The 19821-nt window shown below is 39.9% G+C and overlaps 1 protein-coding gene across 1 annotated transcript; it reads right to left on the reverse strand.

The window, feature by feature from the left end:
• Positions 1-3658: 3658 nt before the first annotated feature.
• On the reverse strand, positions 3659-19754 carry LOC138952536 (uncharacterized). The gene is made up of 13 exons (XM_070324221.1): positions 19616-19754; positions 18560-18785; positions 17683-17790; positions 15644-15733; positions 15183-15310; positions 14593-14725; positions 14017-14205; positions 12972-13168; positions 11760-11886; positions 10121-10417; positions 8105-8227; positions 7305-7462; positions 3659-3893 (listed from the first exon to the last, which is right to left on the reverse strand). Exons 1-13 carry the CDS (start codon positions 19741-19743, stop codon positions 3755-3757), a joined length of 2043 nt encoding a protein of 680 aa, XP_070180322.1. The 5' UTR covers positions 19744-19754; the 3' UTR covers positions 3659-3754.
• Between the last annotated feature and the right edge of the window lie 67 nt (positions 19755-19821).

Below are 19821 nucleotides of genomic sequence, written 5' to 3' on the forward strand. Positions count from 1 at the left end.
AGAGGGGGGAATCGAGACGAGGGTTGTGGTGTATGTGTGTGTGTGTGTGTGTGTGTGTGTGTGTGTGTGTGTGTGTGTGTGTGTCTCTGTGTGTGTGTAGAGCGATTCAGACCAAACTACTGGACCGATCTTTATGAAATTTGACATGAGAGTTCCTGGGAATGATATCCCCGGACGTTTTTTTTCTTTTTTTCGATAAATACCTTTGATGACGTCATATCCGGCTTTTTGTAAAAGTTGAGGCGGCACTGTCACACCCTCATTTTTCAATCAAATTGATTGAAATTTTGGCCCAGCAATCTTCGACAAAGGCCGGACTTCGGTATTGCATTTCAGCTTGGTGGCTTAAAAATTAATTAATGACTTTGGTCATTAAAAATCTGAAAATTGTAAAAAAAAATTTTTTTATAAAACGATCCAAATTTACGTTCATCTTATTCTTCATCATTTTCTGATTCCAAAAACATATAAATATGTGATATTTGGATTGAAAACAAGCTCTGAAAATTAAAAATATAAAAATTATGATCAAAATTAAATTTCCGAAATCGTTTTAAAAACTATTTCATCTTATTTCTTGTCGTTTCCTGATTCCAAAAACATATAGATATGATATGTTTGGATTAAAAACACGCTCAGAAAGTAAAAACGAAGAGAGGTACTGTAAAGCGTGCTATGAATTCGCACAGCGCAACCGCTGCCGCGCCAAACAGGCTCGTCACTTTCACTGCCTTTTGCACTAGCGGCGGACTACGTTCACTTTCATTCTGTGAGTTCCACAGCTTGACTAAATGTAGTAATTTCGCCTTACGCGACTTGTTTATTTCTTCAAGTTATTTTTTTCAGATCCTTTTATCATCAGTGTACAGAATAATTTCATAAAGTATAGGGTGATTCCAATTTATTTCCACAAATTGTTTTCTTGTCAAAAAAAGCTAATTTTCTCGTGTAATATTGGCTATTGTTTTACCTTTTGTTGGTGTTCTTATTATTTAATTAGTATGTCTCCCATTCTTCGTTGTTATGTGGCGAGAGGGGGGAGGATACGGTAAGGCATGGATCAGCGTGTCGGTCACGGGTTACTGACCCAATAATATTTGAACTGGCCAGTTGTTAGAGTTTTGTTATAGTCGGTAAGGCAACCCAATGAGTTTGCGAAGGATCGGTCAGATTGGGCCGACCAATTGCCCCCGAAAATGACTGTGGAGTTCATAGTGATTTGGTCATAATATATGACCCTTATGGGCCAAATCCGTGTGTGTGTGTATGTGTGTGTGTGTGTGGGGAGAGAGAGAGAGAGAGAGAGAGAGAGAGAGAGAGAGAGAGAGAGAGAGAGAGAGAGAGAGAGAGAGAGAGAATGACAATGACAATTCTTTATTTAACGAGGGTAGTAGATTAAGCAGTGGTCTGCTTTTTTTACATCCAGCCCTCGCCCTAAAGAGGGACTAACTACAAAAATGAAATAAAAATACAAGATAAAAAATAGAAAATAGAAAAACTAAGAGAGAGAGAGAGAGAGAGCGAGAGAGAGAGAGAAAGAGAGTGTGTGTGTGTGTGAAAATGATTTTTTTGTCAACCAGTGTGTGTAAAAGAAAGAGAGAGGGAGGGGAGGGGAGGGGAGGGGGAGAGAGCATGACTGTACATCCTGTAAGTTGTGCCTGTGCCCCGGGGTACCAACGAAAGTAGTTGATTTCTCCCTTTTCGTGTTTTCCCAGCGGTAAGACGTCACACTCGTGTCAGCCCAAAAAGTAATCATGTTTGATTGATGTTAATGCGCAAAGAGGAAGGGCTAACAGAAAGTAAAATAGGTGCACTTTGTGTACACATACACGTACACCGATTTTTGATTAATAAAAATGTAATCACCAGAAAAAAGCAACATGAACAAAGAAAAGCTTGTTTTCTGGTGAGTACATTTCTTATTGCCTTCTGCTATTTCCTCTTACCTGCAGTCCCTTGTTCCATTTCTAATAATAATGTGTTAATCAAAATGTTTACTAGGCAGTAGGTGTATGGTCCGAATTCTTTTGCTTACCATTTAAAATATGAACTATACTTAGTAGTTGCAGAAAATTGTTCGAGAACTTCTTTGAAATCAGAAATTGTTTTAAATGAGTTATTGTAAAACGAAGATTTTGGATGTGTTTGCCTTGCAAACAGTTTGCCAAGGTAAGGGATTAAGTTCAATGTAAAGAGAGAGATGGGAATTGCTGCCAAGAAAGCAGCATTCACGGGTCACCAGAGGATATAGTGCACACTCTAGACACAGAACAATGTGACTAGTTTTAGAACTGTATGACCGTAGCAGCAGAATGATGATGGGACAACACTACTTTTTCGATGCATTCTCCTTGAGTGTGTGAGCGCACCTTTGACACTGAATTGATGAGAGTTGATGGTCATGTTTGTCAGAAGCACACACACATACACACATGCAGTAAGACACATACATAGCATGCATTAAGACAGAAACACAAATAAAAGTGAAAACATTTTATTCAAGAAAAAAATCAGGTTTGACCGTAATGACTCCATGAATGTGGCAGTATAGGAACATTTCGACAAATGTAATAACAAACATGATGGCAAATGATTGCACTTGCAGTTGCAAGTCATTCTTCATTACTCCAAACAATACACATGGAGATGAAGACACACACTCACACACACACACACACATACACACATGATCTTATACACTTTAAATAGCAAAGACATCCATCCTGAGATACACACAGACATGCAGCATTTAACCACCCACTCCTTTTTTGGAATTTAGAATGAAAGACACATTTACCAACCCTTTTTTACCCGACACGCACACACAAGAGCACCAGACACTCATGTTTTTTTCTGAATGAAAACAAAAACAACAACTGAGTCGACTGTCTTGGACACTCACCAAAATTAACAAGTCTGACTGCTTCCTGCGCTGAGTGTGATTTTTTTCCTCCCAGAATTGATTTTGTAAATGACACTTTTTATAATCAGCAAAATTTAATTCTGCAAAAAATTCAAACTCTGTGCAGAAAGCAGTCGGACTTGTTAATTTTGATGCGTGTCCAAGTGGAAGGACGTTTTTATCCCCTGTAAAAGTCAGACCAGATCTACAATGGTTTACCCAGGAACAAAGGTATTTTTATGCATTCTCAGCCAGCACCAAAGCGCTGTGAAACCCCTTCACAAAACTGTGTGATCAGGGTGAGATGAGATGACTCAGGTATGCCTTATTCAAGGTGTCTGTATTTGCATTGATAGTGCATTCAGTTTCACAATTATGCACAACAACAGCAGTTTTCATTCATCTTACTTCGTACATACCGAAACACAATAGATGCCTGCATACCAGCATGCAAAGCAGCATGCTCTTTCATACCACAGAACCTAGGCTCTCTTTTCATTGGAGCGATCCAAATACCCACACAAGTTGATACATGTACCAACATCATAAATAGACAGTCACCAAGAATCACAGGCTTACAACTTTACAAAGTTGCACTCAAACTTTGTCGCTTGCGTACTTTGTTAACCTTACGCACGCCCTGGCTTGTCCTTCTGCAATTACCAATGACCAAACACACACACACACACACACACACACAAACATACACAGACACACACACATACACAGACTGGCGCACACACACATACACACACACACACACACACAGACAGACAGGCAGACAGACACACACACACACACACACACATCACCACCATCCCACATACGCACTTGTCTTAACTACTCCCACAGCTATCTCTTCTTGCTGGAAACTGTCACGGGAAGCAGATCTTTGGCAGGGAATCCGTGACCAACAAGTAGGATTACCACCATGGCCACAAATGGAACCAACACTAACCATTGAATGTCTTGTAGTATCAACTCATTAAATCTGAAACAAAACAAGCAGGCGAATTTCAATAACAATAATAATAATGAGGATATTTATATGGCGCAAACAGTTCTAAGTGCCTCACAAAAAACATGCATAAATAAATTATTCTGTACACAATTAACAATTCAAATGCTGTAATTTCAGGTACATGATAAACAAGAGGCGAAGCCTTCAAGGCTCACGTAAGAAATCGACAAACAGTAACACAAACTCAATCACTCCGTCACACACACACACACAGTACACACACACACACACACACACACACACACACACACACACACACACACACACACACTCACGCACGCACACACACACACACACACACACACACACACATGACACACACAGAGAAAGAGCATAGGTGAAACTGTGCAAGAAAGCGAGACACTAGATCTAGATCTGTCTGTCTGCATGTAGCCTACTTACATGGACACGACTGCCAAATAGTCTCGGCCCGCTCAAAATAACAATCACCGAGATTTTCAGTAATTCCATCGCGTGACGTCTAACCCTCGGACGTCATAATGTGACGTCATGGTAATATGACGTCTTCAAATGTTAAAGTTTCTACCACAGACATACATACATACATACATACATACATACGCACGCACGCACGCACGCACGCACAGACAGACAAAAGTTAGCATCGCATAGGCTACACTTCGTGAGCCAACAAAACCAACTACAACCATAAGCAAAGCTCAGATCTGTATGCTTAGTTGTACATGTACCACAAATGTAAAAGCTCTGTTAAAAAAAAATTTCAACAAATATTCTGAATCCCTTGCCCCACAAGTTGAACTATTTTCCAAAGGCATTAAAAGACTTTTACGGCTGGGGCAATTAAAGTTAATAACAATAATACATAATGTTTCTACACCACATATAATCAGTGTTAAACTCTGTTCAGAGCGCTATCTATATCTATATACGGCTTGTGTGTGTGTCTGTCTGTCTGTCTGTCTTTCTTCGCAATGCACGGCCAAAGTTCTCGATGGATCTGCTTCAAATTTGGTGGGCATATTCAGGTAGACCCCGGACACAATCTGCTCGATGAAAATTTTCAACACGTGCTCTCAGCGTGCAGCGCTGAACCGATTTTGGTTTTTCTGTACATTCATTCCCAGTAACTCTTCCTCATCTTCTCCAGTGTTTTGCGTGTTTATCTCCCTTCCTTCATGTGGCATCAATCGCGTACGGTGCGCCCGGCGAAGCCGGGTATTGGTGCGCCACTCAGCCGGCTTTAGCCGGGTACCCGGCGAAGCGGGTATTCATCTAGTAAAATTATATGGGATCATTTCTAAATGTTAGAGAAAATTCTATTTTAATGACAACTGTAATGAACAAACTAATGAATTATGTTTGAAGCCTCCAAGCTGAAATGCAATCCCACAGTCCGGACAGAATCAATGATTGACTAAAGTTTCAATTAATTTGCTCAAAAAAATGAGGTCATCACACTCCAGCCTGCACTTTTGCAAAAACACATAATATACAACGTCATCAAAGACATTTATCAACAACAACAACAACAAGTCGCGTAAGGCGAAAATACAACATTTAGTCAAGTAGCTGTCGAACTCACAGAATGAAACTGAACGCAATGCAACGCAGCAAGACCGCATACTCGTAGCATCGTCAGTCACCCGCTCACGGCAAAGACAGTGAAATTGACAAGAAGAGCGGGGTAGCAGTTGCGCTCAGAAGGATAGCACGCTTTTCTGTACCTCTCTTTGTTTTAACTTTCTGAGCGTGTTTTTAATCCAAACATATCATATCTATATGTTTTTGGAATCAGGAACCGACAAGGAATAAGATGAAAGTGTTTTTAAATTGATTTTCGAAAATTTAATTTTCATATTAATTTTTATATATTTAATTTTCAGAGCGTGTTTTTAATCCAAATATAACATATTTATATGTTTATGGAATCAGCAAATGATGGAGAATAAGATGAATGTAAATTTGGATCATTTTAAAAAAAATTTTTTTTGTACAATTTTCCGATTTTAATGACCAAAGTCATTAATTAATTTTTAAGCCACCACGCTGAAATGCAATACCGAACCCCGGGCTTCGTCGAAAATTACTTGACCAAAATTTCAACCAATTTGGTTGAAAAATGAGGGCGTGACAGTGCCGCCTCAACTTTCACGAAAAGCCGGATATCAATCAATCAATCAATGACGCTTATATCGCGCATATTCCGTGGGTACAGTTCTAGGCGCTCTGCAGTGATGCCGTGTGAGATGAAATTTTATACGGCCAGTAGATTGCAGCCATTTTGGCGCATATTTACCTTTCACGGCCTATTATTCCAAGTCACACGGGTATAGGTAGACAATTATTAACTGTGCCTAAGCAATTTTGCCAGGAAAGACCCTTTTGTCAATCGTGGGATCTTTAACGTGCACACCCAATGTAGTGTACACGGGGGGAGGTTCGGACACCGAAGAGAGTCTGCACACAAAGTTGACTCTGTGAAATAAATTTCCGCCGAACCTGGGATCGAACTCACGCTTACAGCGGCCAACTGAATACAAATCCAGCGCGCTACCAACTGAGCTATATCCCCGTCATCAAAGACATTTATCAAAAAAATGAAAAAAACGTTCGGGGATTTCATACCCAGGAACTCTCATGTCAAATTTCATAAAGATCGGTCCAGTAGTTTAGTCTGAATCGCTCTACACACACACACAGACAGACAGACAGACACACAGACAGACACACACACACACACACACACGCACATACACCACGACCCTTGTCTCGATTCCCCCCTCTACGTTAAAACATTCAGTCAAAACTTGACTAAATGTAAAAACCACCATCTGGGGATAGTGTCTGGAAGAACTCACATGCACAGTTTTGAAAAAGATATGTCGGGTAGTTTTCTAGGAATTACTGTGCACGAACACACACACACACACACAGACACATCACCACCCATCATCTTGAGGCCCGGTTTATCATGACTGGATGTAAAAAAGCTAATGTTCTTGAGTATCTTTAACCCTCAATATTAAAGAATGTGTCTTCTGTAGTCTTGTCTATCTGTCAAAACTTGACTAAATGTGATTTTTTTTTTTAAATTCATGCAAGTCAACTTTGACAGTCACATGCCTTTTTGACCAATGAAAACCATAAGATTTGACCTGCCTTAATTGATCAAAGAAATTGAATAAATCTCACAACAGGTACACACACGTTGGGATTGAGAAGACACCTTCAACTACACATACATATCAAAATGTGTTCCAATGGTGGACAAGATTGGACTGCAAATCTTGGAAAAGACCTCCTCTTCCCAATAGTTATTTTTTTAACCTTCATGCAACAGATGTGATCTAGTTACCATGTCAAGTTTGAATGCCTGAAAACATAATCATATATACTTACTTGAAAGACAAGGTGTCCACTGCAACCAGCCCATGCTGATTGGTCAAAACGACTGTCACATGACCTTTACCAGGCTCGGGCCATGTAGGGACGACCAGCTCGTATCGTCCCGGGCGGTTGTACTGCTCTTTGACAAGAAGATGTCGACCATAGTATACCTGCAGAGATAATACAAAAAGTTTCACACTGTGTCCTCAGCAAAACGCAGAAAGATGAAACAAAACAGCAAGACATAAAAGCTGATGTTCCATACTTGACCTTGATAAGGTTAAAGGTATTGATAATGAATGAAAAACCACCACACACACACACACACACACACACACAAAAATCTACTGGAGATACCCAGTGGAAGCATGCAGGTAACGTCTATTCTCTTCAGCTCCATTCAGTCCTATCAACAAGGGTTGTGGGACATCAAAGAGAGGCAGGTGAGTGAGGGTAGGGTGGGGTTGGATGAGGGGGGGGGGGGGGACTATACAGTGGAACCCCCCTTTTAAGATCCCCAATTTAAGACTCAGTTCCATTCACCCCCATTTTAAGGCTCCCTCCTTTTTAAGACCTGCTTTTCTCAGATTTGCTGAGATCTTAAAAGGGGGGTTCCACTGTACTTTAAGGGGTCACATAAGATGAAGAATCTGTGATGATCCTCCATCGCTGTCTCTAGAGCACTTCTTCAAGGTTACACAATCAGAGGACTGTTTACACTCTTCATCCTTTTTTCTCTGACCGTTTCAGTTACTGCCTCCCTCCCAGGTGCCTACGAGAATGAATTATGAGTGAGAGAATGAATTTCTTACCCCAACACTGTAGTTTCTGTGTGCTGTTGCTTTGGATTTGTCGGCAATCTCAAAGTACAGCGTGAAAGAACTGCCTGTGATCTCTGGTTGGTCTCTGGTCGCTGCCTCCACATACAGCTGAGGCTGAAACAGACGACACTTTTTATACATACTCACATACCGTATTTGACGGACTACAAGCCGCAACTTTAAAAAAAAACAAGAAGGGCAAAGCCCATACGACTCACATGCTTGACCTAAACCTAGCAATGACATCATACACTAAGAACTGCTTTACACATTTTTCCTACCAAAATACATGTGACCTTGACCCAAGGTCAAGGTCATCCAAGGTCATGCAACACAAAGCTGTTAATTCAAGACATAGGAAGTACAATGGTGCTTATTGGCTCTTTCTACCATGAGATATGGTCACTTTTAGTGGTTCACTACCTTATTTTGGTCACATTTCATAAGGGTCAAAGAGACCTTGACCTTGATCATATGTGACCAAATTTGTCTCATGATGAAAGCATAACATGTGCCCCACATAATTTTTAAGTTTGAAACAGTTATCTTCCATAGTTCAGGGTCAAGGTCACTTCAAAATATGTATACAATCCAACTTTGAAGAGCTCCTGTGACCTTGACCTTGAAGCAAGGTAAACCAAACTGGTATCAAAAGATGGGGCTTACTTTGCCCTATATATCATATATAGGTGAGGTATTCAATCTCAAAAACTTCAGAGAAAATGTGAAAAATGTGAAAAATAGCTGTTTTTTAGACAACATTTATGGCCCCTGCGACCTTGACCTTGAAGCAAGGTCAAGATGCTATGTATGTTTTTTGGGGCCTTGTCATCATACACCATCTTGCCAAATTTGGTACAAATAGACTGAATAGTGTCCAAGAAATATCCAACGTTAAAGTTTTCCGGACGGCCGGACGGACGGACGTCCGGACGGACGGACGGACGGACGGACGGACGACTCGGGTGAGTACATAGACTCACTTTTGCTTCGCATGTGAGTCAAAAAATCGCATTGCGGCTTATAAAAAGATGCGGCTAAAACGTTACCTAAACTTGAATAGCATTCACCTAATGGAAGTCGCCGCGGATTTTCATTTTGCTCGATTAGCGATTACCGGTACTTTATTAGCTCTCTACTCAAGACTCGGCGCTTTTCTCTTTCTTTCGCGAATCTTCGTTTGTCAACAAGTCGTCGTGACAAGATAGCGTACAGAGAAACACCGGATGTATCAGGATGTCGCGATAGTTGGAGGAGCGAGAGCCGCCATGTTGTGTTTTCGTCTGCTCGAAATGTGCGCTAAAGTCGTAAATCATCCCAAAAAAGCTTATTCCGGGCGGGACTACATATGTGTGTTGGTTACAAATTGTGTGTGTGATATTTTTCTTCAAACTTTTTCACTTTTCTTCTTTGTTTATTCTCGGAGCCGATTTTGCCAAATACCGTACTTTCGTTTGCCTGGTTGTTTTGATTGATTGACACGATCTGATTATATTTTTTTCGACGGCGGCTAATATAGTGACGCAGCCTATACGTGGCTCGTCCCAATTTTTTTGTTAAAAGTCGGTGCGTCTTGTAATCCGTCAAATACGGTACATTTCTTTTTTATAATTCCATAATTTTGTAAGTTAAATAATGGCAGAAGAAAAAGACCATTTACACTGAAAAAGATTTCAGATAAATGAGGGTTTGCATTACCCTAAACTTTCCAGTATTTTACTGTTTTTTGAAGTGAAAATACATATACCGGTAAAAGAAATCATGAGTTGGTCAGTCCTACATGATTTGATTGCATTCAACAGTTTTTCATATCAGATTAAAGATACATGTATTGCTTTATATAATACCACGCCACTTAACTAGACCCAAGTGACCAGCTACGGTAGAATATGCACTCTGCTTGTCTTTGTTTAGGTAATATGGGCTTAAAACACACCTGAGTGGATCACTGGTTTGATATAACTGCATCAGATGCTTGAATGTCTCAAAGAAACTAAAAGCACTCACCTTTAACTCAGTGAAAGCAAAATCATTGGGACTTTTTGTTGCACCTGACCAGGTTTTGAACCACATGGCTTTTCTGTGAGAATCCTCAATAAGATCTAAGACATCTGTTTCCAGCTCAGAACCAAGACAGATGATGCTGCCGTCTGTAGTTGAAACCAGAAGCTCCAGACCGTGTCGCATGGGTAACAGGTCATGTGACAGCACCTCCACCAATGAGGACTCTTCTAGATCAATGTGGGTCTGGCATGAATGATCGCCAGCAATGATGTACAGTTTTCCATCATCAGCGACAAAAGCCTGCGTCACAAAACAAGAGGTCAGAGTTTTACATTACAGTATGAATCTGAAAAAAGAGTGTCAACTATTTCTGAAGCATTTAATGATGACTGATTATCTGTGTAGGTATCAGCACCTTATGTAACATATAAGTTATAACTTCATTGAAAAAAAGAAAAAACAGATATGAGTAGCTAGCTTCAAACAAAACTATTTTCCACATAAACGTACAGGAGTGAGAGAAGATTCAACAACATTTGGAATGATTTAGAATATTGGGCCGAGAATGAACACAAAGCAATCCTTCATCTGCATTGACTGCACTCAGTCATTAAACAACATCAAAAGAGAAAAGAAATGTTTCCACTAATATACCTTTTTTTGGTTTAAAATCATTTTCAGGTGGCTTTACTGTGAACTAGTTGCCAGTAATACAATTTTGGTCAACAATCATTTTAAGGTGGTTTTACTGTGCACCTTTGACAGTAATACAATTTGTGGTTTTCAATCATTTTCAAGGGTCTTTACTGTGAATGTGCTATTCCTACTTCTAACAGAAGCACCTCCCCCCTCTGTACAGCTATCACAAGCAACATGACATCAAACTAACCACAAATTCCCTCCTCTGTACAGCTATCACCAGCAACATGACATCAAACTAACCACAAATTCCCCCCTCTGTACAGCTATCACCAGCAACATGACATCAAACTAACCACAAATTCCCCCCTCTGTACAGCTATCACCAGCAACATGACATCAAACTAACCACAAATTCCCTCCTCTGTACAGCTATCACCAGCAACATGACATCAAACTAACCACAAATTCCCTCCTCTGTACAGCTATCACCAGCAACATGACATCAAACTAACCACAAATTCCCCCCTCTGTACAGCTATCACCAGCAACATGACATCACACTAACCACAAATTCCCCCCTCTGTACAGCTACCACCAGCAACATGACATCAAACTAACCACACATTCCCCCCTCTGTACAGCTATCACCAGCAACATGACATCAAACTAACCACAAATTCCCCCCTCTGTACAGCTATCACCAGCAACATGACATCAAACTAACCACAAATTCCCCCCTCTGTACAGCTATCACCAGCAACATGACATCAAACTAACCACAAATTCCCCCCTCTGTACAGCTATCACCAGCAACATGACATCAAACTAACCACAAATTCCCTCCTCTGTACAGCTATCACCAGCAACATGACATCAAACTAACCACAAATTCCCTCCTCTGTACAGCTATCACCAGCAACATGACATCAAACTAACCACAAATTCCCCCCTCCCTCACAGCTTCCTCCAACCAAAAAGAGTTGAACTTATAGAGTCTTACAATATCAGGTGGTCCCCGTGTTTGGCGAAATTGAGTGATCAGAACGTTGGCTGCAATGCGTTTTCCAGTCTTCATCGGCCACTTTGGAAGCAGGTCACCATTTGTGCCATTGAAAACGTAGATGTCACTGGAAGAAATCTAAGCATGTTTAATGTCATATCTTCCTGACTGATTATTCGTGCAACTTCATAACAGAAGATTGTAAGAACATTCTATTTTTATCTATTCAGTGTAAAGTCTGTTTACAGGACAAAGTGAGCGCTTCTGCTGAGATAAAGAGAAATGCTAGAGGGCTTAAGTGAAAGAGGACACACGGGCACAATTCAAAATAAAAATAGCTGATTTTTTAACGCTTGACGCTCTGTGATGTGAGCGCATATCTCAGAAAAAGGACAGAACTACAGTGTGACCGGCTGTTTTCACTGACATTACACAATGAAATAAGGATTGCAACTCTGGAAAAAACGCTTAACCCCTTCACTGCCACAGTATAACAGCATTATCCGAACGGTCTATGGGAAAGAAATGTGTTTAGAACCCCTACAAGTACTTGGACAGTGGTTACCTCCCATTTAGTTTTCAGAAATGTCCTGAAATGTTGTTGACACAAATCCCATACATGTATGAGATACGGTTATGGGCGTAGGACAAACCGACAATGACCACATATTACATACGGGGTGGGAAGTGAAGGGGTTAATGGCCATTGAACCAGCTACTTTCAAGCACACACACACACACACATACACACTAATGTCCCAGACTCACAGGACAATATTTCAGTTGGGCAAAGCCTAAAAATATGTAACATATAGAAGTCCAAATGTACTCGCTTTAAAAAACAACAACTGTTCTGTCAGAAGACCTCCTACATGTCAAACCTATTAGATAGTCGACCAGGCAGGTCTCAGAACAATGCTCCGATCCCAAAAGTTGTGTCAGTGACTCAATCCTTGGCCTGAGAATAATACTGCATGTACCTGTTGTGCATCAGTCAGTGTACATTATTCTTTGAGATCTGTGAAACAAAGGGACTCGAGCAATCTAAATGCATGCTTTGTGCAACAAAATTAAGTGAGAGCTCAGCGGAACCAGTCCCCTGGCACCTGAGAGAATAACAAGCATTGAAATGAACAAGCGACTTTCATCTTGTTGTATTCTCTGATGCTATGAACAGTCATTCCTTTACAAACGAGCAAGAATTCAACTCACCCTTCATTAGTAGGAACAATAACATCCAAGATTCCATCACTGTTGGTGTCAGCGACACGACAGCCAGGACTGCTTGACCCAGAAGCCTCTGCTGTCCACACTGTGGAACCGTCGCCATGGAAACACAGAACATTGCCGCTAGTGTCCACAGCAATCAGCTCCAGCCTGCCGTCATTGTCGACATCTGTCACTGTCACCTGAAACAGGGGAACAGAGCTACAAAAGTCTGGATTAGGTATTTGTAAGTTTTCAACTTACTTACTTGTGTGTGATGCATTTCTGATTTAAACAACAGCAGAAGCGGCATTCACCAAAAAACCCAGCGCACTCGTACTGCTGCATTCTATGCAATGAAAAAAAAAAAAAGGAAAGCTATTTCCAAGTCTGAGGGGTTTCAAACTGAAACAAAAGAACAAGATAACAATAAAAATGTACTCACCAGAAAACAGCGACAAGAATAGAAAAACAAGTATTTTCCGTGTTTATGTATTCTTGTTGTTGTTTTCTGGTGAGTACATTTTGATTGTTATCTTGTTACACCCCCGGTATAGGGGTGTGTATAGGATTCGCTCGATGTGTTTGTTTGTTTGTTTGTTTGTGTTCGCATATAGATCTCAAGAATGAACGGACCGATCGTCACCAAACTTGGTGAACAGGTTCTATACATTCCTGAGACGGTCCTTACAAAAATTGGGACCAGTCAAACACACGGTTAGGGAGTTATTGGTGGATTAAGATTCTACAAGGACTTATAGAGGCACATATTAATGGTCAAAGGGAAATAACCACACTTGTTAGCAGTGCCTGCTCAGTTGGTGGCAGTGAGAATGCTAAGGACGGGGGTGTTTTTCCTACCTCGGAGGAATTTCTTGTTTTCACCTGCAGTCTCTTGTTCTATTTTTGAAACAAGAGAAGCAAGCACTTATTATTTTCTGTAAAAATACAGCACCAGTCATAAAGGACATGCATATCTCAAGGACACAAATAAGCAAGTATGAAAACACACATCTAAAGCAATATGTTGAAATATAAAACAGTGACCTACCTGTCCATGTACGGTGTTATAGTCCAGAGGAAACTTGTTCCGCTGTCCTGTCTGTTTGAAGGAAGAGGGCGTGAAGACGTGAATGTTGCCCGTAGACAGTGCAACCACCACCTCCATCTCACCCCCATCTCCATCCAGGTCTATCACTGTTGGGGAGAACAGGTTGAATGCTGGGAATTCTGATAAAACCTGTCGAAGAAAAGAATATATAAATTCACTGCTTTAAAAATCAGAACAAAAACAACAATAACTTATCGAAAAACCAAACACTAAACCAAGCATACAAAATTGTGGAAAATAAACGATGACTAACATATAACTAGTTTTCAAATACAAATTGTAGTTAAATTAAAGGCCTTCTGAAAGGTCTTCTTCCATAAAAAGATCTTTATCTAAAATACATGAATTCTCAGGCAGACACTGATATGCTCTTTATCAAGTCTGTCAACATAAACAATCAGTGTCTTCTATAAGTGTCTGTTTGTGTCTTTATATATAACTTATAAAATTGAAAACAAATTGCTGTACTGAAAAAATGGAACCACAGAAGCAATAAGGGTTTGAAAGTACATGTACCTGTGTCAACTCCAGATAATAGGATGTAGTGATGGCAGTGCTGCTTTTGTTCATACCAGATTCATACAGTGCTGTCAGGTTGACTATGGTCACTCCACCAATGACATACTTTTTGGCATTCTGCGGCGATAAACTGAAACAAAACAAAAAAATCTTTACAAATGTGCGCAATTTGTCAAATACGGTTTAAAAACAACAACAACCCATCGTACAAAAACAAGAGATATAAAAAAAGGAACTGTACAAGGGTAACAGTATTTCAGCAATGCCCTTTTTATACTGAACAGTATACATTTACAGTAATGTGAACACTTTTACAAACAGATGCCTGAAGAGTCACAGACGCATTGAGTCACTCTTTCCAAAAGTATGTTTTTCTTTGAAATATGCGAGCAGATATTCTATTTCTATTTCTTGGAGGGTGGTTGGGTAGGGGAGTTAATTAAATACATTCCACACATTCAACCAGCAAAATGTATGAGGCAATACTTGCTGCAGCATAGCTACAAAGAATGAATGAAAATAAAGACAGAAAGAGAGGGAAAAGAGAGATGATAAACAAAGAAGGATAAAATCAAACCAAAACTCACTCATAATCCTCTTCCATAAACATGTGAGTGGTGGGTACAACTAACTCTTCTATGACGCCATCTCTGTTGACATCAATCAGTATTGGGGTGGCAAACACATGCACATCCACACCAAGGTAATCTTGGGCCTGCAAACATAATAAGCACACAGTCTGAATACACTTGAAGGCAAAGAAAGGAAGAAAGAAAAGTAAGTATGCAACAGGTAATGGAAAGCTGGACACCCTTTACAATATGTATGAATAATAAATATGATTCAAGCATTGTAACAAAGTGAAAATCTTTTATCCCTTTTATTTCCTATGGATATCTAGTCCTTTACACTTGCAGTTACACACACACACACACACACACACACACACACACACACACACACACACACACACACACACACACACACACAAACATGCACAAACAAACTGTGACATAATATCCATTTACATACTAAGAGCAATACTGACCATGTTCTCAGACACAAACTTGCTGATGTCTTCAAATGCCACAGTCAGAGCGCGCTGGTACCAGTGACTTAGCACATACACTGGGGGCAGCTGCAACAGTAACACATCTTGCATCATAAAAACAGATAAACAAATTCACAACATTTTCAAGAAATTGTTCTTCTTTCTCCCTTATTTGTTTCTGAGCTGGCAAAAGGCATAGATTCAACTCTGAAAACTTTAAAAAGCGCCATGAGACTGCCATTTGGCGGTGAACAGCGCTATAAAAGAATGTTTTATTACACCCCCGGTATAGGGGTGTGTATAGGTTTCGGTCGATGTGTTTGTGTGTTTGTGTTCGCATATATAGATCTCAAGAATGAACGGACCGATCGTCACCAAACTTGGTGAACAGGTTCTATACATTCCTGAGACGGTCCTTACAAAAATTGGGACCAGTCAAACACACGGTTAGGGAGTTATTGGTGGATTAAGATTCTACAAGGACTTATAGAGGGACATCTTAATGGTCAAAGGGAAATAACCTTCTCAGTTGGTGGCAGTGAGAATGGTTATTTCCCTTTGACCAACGGGGGTGTTTTTCCTACCTCGGAGGAATTTCTTGTTATTATTATTATTATTATTATTATTCATAAAACTTATTTTTGGGGGATCAGCAGTGGTATGACGAGTGTCAGTTTGAAACTTGTATATGTCGTGTCGAATTCACGGAATTGCCGAATTCGCGGAATAAGCAAAATGTTTGCCCATTTCGCGTAATCGGCAAAACGCTGCCCATTACGTGAAATCGGCAGCGTTTTGCCGAAAATGCGGAAAGGCCTCTAAAATTTGCCCATTTCGCAAAAGCGACAGCCAGTCTGTTACTTTTTGTGTCACCAGAACATTGCATTAACATTGTTTTACCTCCCTACTATGTTTTGTATGGTCTATGTTAGTCTGTGTCGAGCATGACTCCGGAAATGCACGAAAACTACATTTTTTGCAATAACTTGCCATAACTGATCGATTATTGCAATATCTATCCATTCGAGTATCTAGTTGTCTAAGTGTGATGATATCTCAGGCATTTGAGAACTTTAAAACCAAAATGTGGCTGCCGATTTCTCAAAATGGGCAAATTTTAGAAGCCTTTACGCGTTTTCGGCAAAACGCTGCTGATTTTGCGTAAGGCACAAAAAAATAAAAAATTGTCTGTTTCTGGTAACATGGCTAAAAAAAATAGGGTCGGTAGGTAGGGATTTTTTTATTTTTTTTAAAAAATTTTTTACCCCAAATGTAGACCAATAAAACTAACTTTAAAAATCGCGCAAAGAGACTGGATTCACTATACATAGAGACAAGACACTCAACACATTTACAAATCGTCAGCGGACTTTCGTTTTCACACGTTTTTGTTGTTCATTTTCTCACCCTGTCCTTTACCACCCAAAAAAAATTAAAAAAAATTGAGTTTGGAAAAAAAAAGTTTAGGGTCGGCGCCGAAATTTAGGGTCGGTCGGGTGACCAGAAACAGACAATTTTTTTTGTGTGGCCTAATGGGCAGCGTTTTGCCGATTACGCGAAATGGGCAAAAATGTTGCCGATTCCGCGAAGTCGGCAATTCCGTGAATTCGGCACGACATATACATGTAGAACATACTAATTGGGAAAACATCCAGCAAGTTCATGGTTTTATTTGGAATACCACCAAAGTTTTACATACTGACTAAACAACCCTGCCCTGCACATGTGCAAAAAAACCAAACAAATAATGAAATAGGGGACTATACATTAACATATCTGTACTGAAACTAACATTCTCTGAACTGGCCACACAGGCATTTATACAGATGAAACCCCCATACTTTATTTATGTAGACCTAAAAACATCTTAGAAAATCCACTATTAAAAAGGAGGTTGCAGGAAAATGACAATTTATAGATGTTATAAAGTTTAACAAAATTATCTGAGAAAGCAAGTTCTTAAAAACGGGAATGGCTTGAAAAACAGGGCCCTCAAAAGGGGGATTCCACCATACCATATATCTAACTTATGTTACCTGGTAAGTGAACTGTTCCATCAGCAGTCCATTGTGTTGATAGAAGGTGATCTCCCCTGATGAGCTGACCAGCAGGATATCCAGCATTCCATCGCCATTGATATCATGCTGTCAAACATTTTTATAAAAATATGTCAATGAGCCATGAAAATAATCAGTTTTGAATGTTCGTTAATGTAATTGTAAATCGAATTAATGATGCAGTGCACATTGTCAACCACTTGAAAAGCTACCACTTGTTCTAAGTTGGTAAATTTATTCACTGAACAGAATTTTGCAATGAAACCATGAATAATTATACTACTATTAGCAATAATGAGCGCTTCTGGGGCGATAACGCAAGACAACTCCTGTGATCTTGCCGTGAGGTTCCGCCTGTTACCACTGTCTTTTTACCATATAAAATGCACGACTTACACACGGACTGTTACCAAAGCGACATGCTATTTGGGACCAATGCACGTTTTTTTCCTTTCTTGTGTGATCTTGCCGCGAGGTTCCGCCTGTTACCAGCCGAAAGAAAGAAGGGGCATAACCTCACCAGAACCGCCCATTAGGTTTGAAAAGCAGAAAGATGCAATGCACCTGTGGACTATGCAGTTCCTTACACAGGTCTGTCCTTGAAACACATCTATACATGGAATCATACACAAAAATATCACTGCACAGTGCAGTCTTACAAAGAACTTTGAACCTTTTCAAATGCAAATCATACAATTCAGACAGTCTTGTTCCTAATCCTATGATTATGAGTGGTAGGGAATTCAATAATGTCCATATTTGAAGTAAGCTTTGAGCAATGTTTCTTAATCAAACTAAACAGCAGAAATTCCTGCTTTGACTGTTTGAGAATCTGTACATGTTATTTCACACACACCTGTAAAGGGCTTGCATGATAGGTACTCTCCAGGTTATGCAAAGGCCAGTATGACTTTGCCATTGGCTTCCCCGTGTCTCCTTCAAGCACGGTGATAGTTTCGCTGAATGACGCTGCCACGACCTCCAGACCACCGCACCCATCAATGTCAGCTATTAACGGGGGAGCAGCAAACGGGGAAGTGCCGATATCTGTATGCCACCGCATCTTCAGGTTGTAATGACATCTGCCATGATTTTATAGAGGAATATAATAGACATAGAATTCATTCAGGTTTATTTTTTTCTGTGTGACCAAGATCTACAGGCATGTTGCAACAACAGTACAAGTAATTCAACTCAAAGTTTTAAGTTTTTGTGGCAACCTGCAGGACACCAGCTGATTCAAACTCAAAGACAAACTTTCTCGTATCTGGAAAAATAACACAAAATACCTGACAGGTAAAGAAATATAAGGAAGAAGGCAACAAGGGTAATGTGGGTAATCTTGAACTTTAGCGTGTTAAATTCATAGCTCATAATTCAGAGGCATTTAAGTCTCCAAATTTGTAGAACCTGCACTTGTAATCATAACAATTCATTTTAGATCCCTTTGAAGTTACGGAATGAACTCCGATGAACTGTACGAATGCATTTTGTTTACATGGGTCAAAGAAGGAATTATTCGTATGATCGGACAAGAGAGACAACTCTTTCGTGTAAATGATGTACTATGGTTGACAACGTACGCCATTTTCGGTGCATTTTCGTCGATTGAACAACCAAATTAATTAATTATGCTTAAGTTTGGAGCTCAATCCGTCAATTAATTTCACGACACATGATGTTCTTTGGCTTGCTTACATGGACTTGTATCAAAAATAAGTAGGCCCTAAAGAATGTCACTGGATTCTGAGCTATGAATTTAACACGCTAAAGTTCAAGATTACCGTAATTTGACCAAATGTGGAACTTTGATCCAATTGATTTGGAGAACCGGCTTAATTATGAATTATTATGGTGAATATTGTACAAATCAACTAGACACATGCATGCAAACACGTCCCCTAGAACTTACTTTTTTCTTTGGATCTCTTCTGCCGCTAGCTTTGACCCAATTGCATGTTCATCACCATTCACTCCTGCAAAAGAACTGCCATAAATGAAGAATAATGCAACAAAAACAGCTGAACCTAGCCTCTCCATGGACGCTGACATCTTAGGTATCAGGGGGAATAATTCTTCATAATAAATTCTGGAATGTGCAAAACTTCTTCCGATTGG

The sequence above is a fragment of the Littorina saxatilis genome, linkage group LG17 (assembly GCF_037325665.1).
Source record: "Littorina saxatilis isolate snail1 linkage group LG17, US_GU_Lsax_2.0, whole genome shotgun sequence".
Lineage (NCBI taxonomy): Eukaryota > Metazoa > Mollusca > Gastropoda > Littorinimorpha > Littorinidae > Littorina > Littorina saxatilis.